Here is a 7,737-nt window from a genome sequence, read left to right as displayed (position 1 = left end):
CCGTTTTCCTTTTATTTTGTTGATCCTTAGCATGCTGAAATCAAAGTTGTGGTTGGGGCTTGGAATTAAAACGCAGTGACTGCACAGGGCAGGTGACCGAGCTCAGCTTGGTGCGAAGGGGCGATAATTCTGGGTTCGTCCCAGGGTAACTTGGATCCAGAATTCACCCGCTGGCTTTAAGATAATGAACGCCCATCTCCGCCTGATATTGTAACAGGCAGCATGTGGGAGGACTTGCAAGGTTTCCATATAAGAACATGGGAGAATTTATTTCACACGGGTGAAGAAACATGCAGAGTGTGTGTTCTTTAGGAAATGGAAGGCAAGCTCTGCTTTCCTTAGGCAGCTCTGAGAGTGGCAAACTTTGTATTTAGAAATTGTAAAAGCTGGATTTTGCTGTTTAGTAAGAGCTACATTTAAAGGAGTGCACTGATGAAAAAAAAAAAAAATAGTGGGAGAGGATCCAGATAAACACGAAGAAATACAACCCCACACGTATTCCAGCACAGTTTGTGCCAAGGTGTAAAGATGGATTTTTTTGGTTAGTTCCCATTTTTTTAACCGTATTGGGAAAGGCATTAAGAAAATGTGGCGAGGAGCTGGTTACGTTGATAGTGCTATTTTGGTAACTGCAATTTTTTTTTATATTGCTCACATGTCAAAATGTTTTGAGTTTTGGACTAGGAAAAAAGTGAGGCAGCCCTGATGGGGGAATGTGTCATCGGCCGTGCCATTCGGGGCTCGGGTGACGGTTGCTACCGGTTTAGATTTTATGGCTTCGGGTTTGAGGGTAAATCAGCCCATTAACACCTGCTGCTGTGGAATTTGGAGGGGAGAGGCTTTGGTGAAAACGCTGATGGTTTTTGACAGCCGGGTGTTTACCTCTGGGTCTGCATTTGGGCCATCTGACTGCTTTTTTGGCATTGCCTTCCTTTTGCTCCAGTATTACGGAAAGATTCCCCTGAAGGTTGTCGGGTTTTTTCAAGCGAAATGTGTGAGCAGTCAGGGCAGCCAGCAGCGTGACAGCGTCCCTTGCCCGGAGTGAGTCGAGGCTGAAGCACGAGCGTGGCAGGACGATGGCTTTGTTGCCTGACACTGGAAACTTTATTTTTGGCACTTTCGGAGATAGCATCTTCGTGTTTCCTCTTCAACTGTCTCTTCTCTGCTTTGCATATTTTTTTTTTGTTGTGTTTTTTTTTCTCTTCTCTTCTCTTCTCTTTATTTCCTGCGTCTCACCTTCTCCCCTCCTTCCCCTTCCCGCCTCTCCCACGGTCCGTGTTGCTTTGAGGCTGCACCCACTGGAGGGCGACAGACACCTTCCCGCTCCGGGGGTCCCGGTGCTGCCCCGCGGGGGGACCGGCCCCGGCCCCCGCCTGCGGGCCGGCCAGGGGAGGAGAGGCCGCCTCTTGCCGTCAGTGATGAACCCGCGTCTTTTACCGTGCGGTGTTAGGGTTATTTCTGCCATACTTCGCAATAAGCGGGAGGTTGCAGGTGGCACCGTGTTATTCGGAGGTACCGAGAAGGTGGTTGCGTGCTAGGGAGTGCTAGCTCAAAATCCTGGGTTTTTTTTTTTTTGTTTGTTTGTTTAGGGATATTGACCAGGAACCCAGCAGAAATTTGGAATGCTTCAAATGCTTCAAGTGCTTCAACCAGTTTGTATTTTTATTTTAATTTGCTGTAACCAGGAGCAAAATTTGGCATGCTACTCTCTGTTGGTAGTCACTGATTTGTAGCTTTTGGGTAGGTTGCCTGGGGGTTTCTTAAATGCCAGAGGTGAAATGGCTGTGGCAGGAGGCTTCAGGCTGTGTGAAATGCCCTATGAGAAGAGGTACAGCATCGTCATGGAAAGATTCGAAGGCACTTCAGATTGGCTTACTCTTGCTGCACGGTGCTTGGGAAACCTCCTGTGCCTGAGCACAATCCTGCTTGTAAAGCCTCCGGGAGGATCCTGCCTTACAGCTAAATGTTGCAAATATTCCAATGAGCTTTCCTTAAATCGATACTCTGCCTAGGTGAGACTGAGCTACATCTTTGTGGCTTCTAGCCACGTCCTGGGGGCTGGCTATTCCCAGAGAGGCTCTCAGGCACAAGCCCTTCAGCGGGCTGCCCTGTTTCCCAGGCAGTGATGTTCCCAGGGTTTTCATCAGTGCACCTCAAGACTCGGCAGCAGCCCCCTCTTATTTTAATTTTGCCCCTTCTAGGTTTTTCCAATGCCCTATAGTTTTGCCCCAACAGGCAATAGGGCAATGTTGACCCAATGCCCCTATGGCAATGTTGCCAGTTCCACCAGTAAGGGGAGTCTCTACAGTGGTGCCCTACCCAGGCTTTTAATCATGCTGGCAAATGTCTCTGTGAAGATTGTGCTGATTTGTTTCTTTTAAATGTAACCATATTACAACACATAAAAATGGATGGGAAAGCCATGGTAGTTAAAGCCTTTTGCAAGTAATGCTTATTTGATTGGTCATACTAATAAATTGTAGATCATTTAAGAAGTGCAGCTTTGAATAGATTACCCAGTAGGGTTAGTGCCTTCAACTTCTCATCGCTAACTTAATTTACATGACCAGAATGGGTCAGGGTTTTGTTTTTTAAAGTAATCCTGAGTCCAGCCCTCTCAGTGCTCAGTACACAGGACTCAAGTTTATTCCAGTGCCACTCTGGCTGCCTGCGGGATTGGGTCCTTGGCATTTGAAAGAAAAGTGTGAGGATGAAAACACGGTGACGTAATACTTGTTGAACTTCTTCCACACATGCATATTTACTTGAATCCTCAGCTGTTGTAGTGCCATGGACTTAATTGATTTGCGCTAGCTGAGTATCATCCCAAGGCATGTAAACGCTAGGCAAAACCCTTTAAATTGCTTACACAGTAGCGAATATTGATGTAAGGTAAAGTGGTGGAAATGAAGTGAAACTGCCACTATTCATTGTCCTTTTTTTCCCCTAAAATTGCCATCGGAAGGGCTACCATGCTGCCAGTCTGTGACTCAAGCTGTGGCTGGTGTCCTACAGCATCTTCTGGATTTATATCACTTTTTTTTTTTTCCCCCCCAATGTGTCTAGATTTACACCAGCAAAAAGCTGCGCAGTGCTGACCCTAAACTCTGCTCCAAGGGCATCCACCAAACCCTCCAGCTGGGTTGGTGGAAGGGGAGCGTGAAAATCAAATCCACGTCCTGCTGGCGAGCTTGAGATGGGAGGCAGGAGGGCGGGTGGCGTGGGGCCTCAGGAGGTTTTTTTTTTTTCCCCCCCAATGTGTCTAGATTTACACCAGCAAAAAGCTGCGCAGTGCTGACCCTAAACTCTGCTCCAAGGGCATCCACCAAACCCTCCAGCTGGGTTGGTGGAAGGGGAGCGTGAAAATCAAATCCACGTCCTGCTGGCGAGCTTGAGATGGGAGGCAGGAGGGCGGGTGGCGTGGGGCCTCAGGAGGGTGCCTGTTCAGACCTGTGGGCTGTTGGGAAGGTTCATGTGTTTCAGCAGTTACTGGGTTTCCTGTTGTGGTTCTCTGTCGCCCAGAGTGGTCACAGCCTTGAAGAACGGCTTCGCTGCCATGGCTGCCCGACCGGGGTTTGAGTGCAGTCGGTGCTTGAGCGCTGACATGGAAAAACAATTGTACTGTGCCAAACCACAGCAGGCGTGCCCTGCTTTAGGGTGCCGTGCAGGTAGGCTGCCCGTAGGTAGGAGAGCAGCCCATCCGTCAAGCCACAGGGTTATCAGTGAGCTGGAATGTAGTTAAAACTTCTTCCTTTTTTGCTTCAGATCACATGGCATTTGCATTTTATTTCACTGCTGCAGGGTAATTTCCTTGCTCTCGCGAGGGATATAGTAAAATTTTCTGTGATGTTTTACATGGGCTGTAACAGGTAAGAAGTGATCCGTATTGGCATTGGTGCTACGCTCAGGTCATGTTCTTCAAAATACAAGTTCATACTGATGAAATTCAGAAAACGCTATGCATGCTAACATTGAAACATGTCTGACTTACCTTGCTGGCATCATTTTTTTCCTTTAAAATATTTTTTTGCCTTTTCTTTTTCTCTTTTGTTTTTTTCCAAACAGGAAGAGAAAATCCACTCAGGAGAGACTCTTCTTCATGTAAGTGTTATTTATGCTTGTTTATGAAATTACAAAAGGGTTAAAAAGCTCAATAAAAAGTTCAAATACTGAACACTTGCCATCTGTTCATAGGAACCAAGTGTAGAGCATGTAAAAATAGGCTGTAGTTATACAGTAGTAATGGTCAGCAACTGTTATCTTACATCTACCTGTGCAGTTTTTCTGTGCATATCACTGCAGAATTTAGAAAACACTGCAAGGCACTTTGTAGACATTTAAGCAGCATGCCCATAAAGCTGGTGTGTAAATCCTGGGGGGATAATATTAAAGTGGTTTGCCCGAAGCAGAGGAGACCCGTAACTGAGAGCTCGTTTTAGCACCCCAGAGTCCCTGAATCCCAAACCCTGTGAGCAAGAGTCAGCTTCCCTGCCTTGGATCCTACAAAATCCAAGTTCTGCCTTTAGAGCCATTTGTTTGCGTGCATGTGTACTAGCGTGTGCATGTATATGTGTGGGTAAGAGAGAGTGTGTAAACGCATATTTGGCCTCAAATAGCACGTAGGTATTTCAGGCCTTTTCTACAACCTATGGTGATACCCGTTAAAATAAGTGAAAATGCCACCAGCCGTTGGTGAATACTGTTGCAAATGTTTTGTGAAAGCATTTGGCTCCAGACCGACTGCTTGGTCTGGGTGAGCCCGGTACAGTATTCTTCATGGGATCAAGAAAGCTGCATGTTGTAAAAATACAACAGGGTTGGTTGTTTTTTTTTTTTCACACCATCTAGTGACCTGGTTTGCTTGCAGATCTCAGATTTGAAAAGTCTTGAGTAGCATAGGAAGCTCTGCTCTGGTATTTCTTCCTAGTAAATAAATCTGATTAAACGTTTTAAGGGGCTGCATAGATGAAGACTCTCATTGCCTTAACGTAAAATTAGCTTAGCAAGAAAAATGACTGCATTGTTCCCAATGCAGGGCCTGCTTTGCCTAACTTCCGAGCATGTACTGCGTCCAGTGGCATGGCAAGCCCACGAGCGCTCACTTCAGGCTGATTTCCCCATAAGTCAGCTATTTTTTTTTTTTTGAAAAATAACCTATATCTCAGAATTGCAGCACTCCATTATGCTTGCGTAGCAACTGCTGGTTAATATGTAGCAAAACGCCGTGTGGTAACAAACGTTTTTTTTGCTATTGTCGAGCTGGAATGTTAGTTCAGCTTCTAGATAAAAGCGGCTTGCGCAAGGCGCCCCCGGTAGACCATGATTTCTGTGGCTTGTACGGTAGTTCTGTAGGCAACCGTGTTCTGCTCTTCCTCTCCCCTGTGCTTCCCTTCATCTTCCACGTGAGCGAGGAGTGGGCTTAGGTTAAGGCAGGGAACTGGCAGCCCTTTGCATCCCGCAAAGGACCAGTCTGGGGTTTATATTAAGCTCATTGCTAGTCCAGCACCTGTTGAAAACTCTCTTTATTCTGGTTGTGTTTCTAGCAGAAATGTTGTGAGATGCTTTATTTAACAGCTTTAAACCACAAGTGATCTTTGGCTGGTTTTATGGGCATTGTAGGACAATCTTTCAAAAAAAAAAAAAGCCAGTAGTTAAAGACACCCCCCAAAGGATCAAAGAATCTTCCTTCCCCGCAGCTGGAATCCTAGCTGAGACTAGCTTAAGAGTTTGTATCTTTGAGAAGGTAAATCATCATTTTTAAAAGGTAACGGAGAAGGAAAAATTGCAGAAGGCTTTTGATTCCAACCGTTTTCGACATGTGTAGCTCATTATTATTTCATTCTAGTGTAGGAAATTCAAACCTCTTGAAAAGCCTGTGAAACACGTGCTTCCCAGAGATTTTAAATGGGAAATAATGCAACAAAACCACCTTTAAGGGAAGAAGCTCCCCAATATAGAGAAGAACTCAAACAGACGAACCCTACAGCAGTGTCTGTCTGGTGTCTGGAAACTGCAGAATAAGCCAGAGGCGCAGATCTGAAGAGTTCTGTCTGGAGATTTCAGGAGCTTCCCAAGTCCAATACATAGACTCCAAAATGAATGAGTAATGAAAAGTTTGTGGTCCAGAGGCCATTTGCGGTGCAGCCTTCCATCACCTGCTGTGGCTTTTCAACAGCTAACGGCAAGCTTTGAGCATCAGAGCCTCTCTCTTCTGGTTCTGTGCATGAAACATTACGACTTTGACTCGATAACTCTATTTGTGCCTGTCTGTGCATTGGCTCCCTTTGGCTTCTTCAACTGTGAGTTTCCAAAAGAGAGTTAAACTCCAGGGATGGGACTAGCGAGGCTATAGCGAAATGGCAGGATTGTGAAGCATCCAGGATAGGGACCTCTCCCAGGCCCCGTTGAGAGGGGGATTGACTCCTGTGACAGTGAATGCTCGGTGGGGATTAACCCCTCAGGACTGTGACTTGGACCGGTCACCGTGACAGGAGGTGACCACTTTGAGAAAGGACTCTTTGTGACAGTAACCAGCCATATGTAGTTGTAATGATAAGAAAGGGACCATCTTATTGTAGTCACTTTGCGACAAATACTACCACAATTCATTACTTTCCATCAGTGCCTCATCCTATGGAGGAATCACCACTGCCCATCTACATTGAGGAGGGGACAGAAGTCCCGATTGGTGAGTGCAGTTGGGATGGGATATGTTTAAGGGGGGGTATAACGGTACTTGGGGTTTATATTCCTCACGTTTGTGTATACCCATTTGTCATTGAAAATTGTAAGGCTTGTTGCAAATGTTTTGGGATTTTTATTTTATTTTCTTAATGCAAGTGTATTTTAGAGCTCCTGAGGATTGTTAAACACTGCTAGTGTTGGTTTCCAGCTAACCATATATCAAAGTACATCATTTATGCAGCGACATTAAAGCTTCCGTGCAGGATCTCTTAACACAAGGCTGGGGAAGACCACAAGAGGTAGTTCCCACTTCAGCCTTTGACCTTAGTGTAGAGATAATCAGAATAATCTGCCAGTTGGGTCAGCAGTTTTTGTCATTACCTGCGTTGCCCATCGGAGTGCTGCACACCCCCATTCCCGAGCTCTGGTGTGGATGTATTGTCACTAGGTGCATATATAGGTTTGGGTGTTGGTTATTTTTAAATAGAGGAGCAGTCTTTCAGGTAACCCATAAAGAAAGAGACTAAAAGATCAGTAAGTTGGACTGTGGTGATCTCTTTGGACTGTAGAAAGCTGTGACCGCAGCATTTCTCAGAGCCCCTTCCTTATCCAGCCTGTTCTCGGTTGCACACAGTAAGTGTGCCTTGGCTACCACCTTGGGAGTCTGCCCTGTTGAGCAGATGTCTCTTCAAATAACTTTTTCTTATTATATATCCTGAATTTTTCTGTTCTTAAATTCGAGCAATTGCTTCTTGTCCTACTATCTTTTGAGCTAGATTAATTGCCTTCTTCTACACGCAGTACCTTGAAGGTATTTATAGCTGGATCTCAGCCCAGGAGTCTTCTCATTTATAGACCATATTCATTTAGCTCTTTTACTCACTCCTTAGATCATTTTTCTTGTCCTTATTTGTATTTCCTTTAATTTTTCTATCTCCTTTCTGATCTGTGGAGACTTGAGCAGCTCATCCTGTATCCACTGTGGTAGTTTTGACACAGCGTTATGCTTTAGATTTCCATATCATCCCTTCAGATGTACACATCCAGAAAGAG

General features: G+C 45.4%; 1 protein-coding gene across 5 annotated transcripts in view; it reads left to right on the top strand.

The window, feature by feature from the left end:
* The window catches only part of SLC6A6 (solute carrier family 6 member 6), a 118,866-nt gene that overhangs the window by 60,660 nt on the left and 50,469 nt on the right, over positions 1 to 7,737 (top strand). For 2 of the 5 annotated variants that reach the window (XM_035894805.1, XM_009639290.2), the window contains 2 exons: positions 4,066 to 4,101; positions 6,623 to 6,688. The exons of 1 other annotated variant lie outside the window; for it this stretch is intronic. In XM_035894805.1, coding sequence (XP_035750698.1) covers positions 6,634 to 6,688 — 55 coding nt within the window. In that variant the 5' untranslated portion in view covers positions 4,066 to 4,101; positions 6,623 to 6,633. Of the gene's footprint in view, positions 1 to 4,065; positions 4,102 to 6,622; positions 6,689 to 7,737 lie in introns of those variants that run through there. 2 more of the 5 variants (XM_035894806.1, XM_035894807.1) reach the window with 1 other exon arrangement.

Source organism: Egretta garzetta, unplaced genomic scaffold, assembly GCF_000687185.1.
Source record: "Egretta garzetta isolate BGI_Z169 unplaced genomic scaffold, ASM68718v1 scaffold215, whole genome shotgun sequence".
Taxonomy (NCBI): Eukaryota; Metazoa; Chordata; class Aves; order Pelecaniformes; family Ardeidae; genus Egretta; species Egretta garzetta.
Note: the sequence above shows the minus strand (reverse complement) of the source record. Positions and strands in the feature narration are given on the sequence as shown.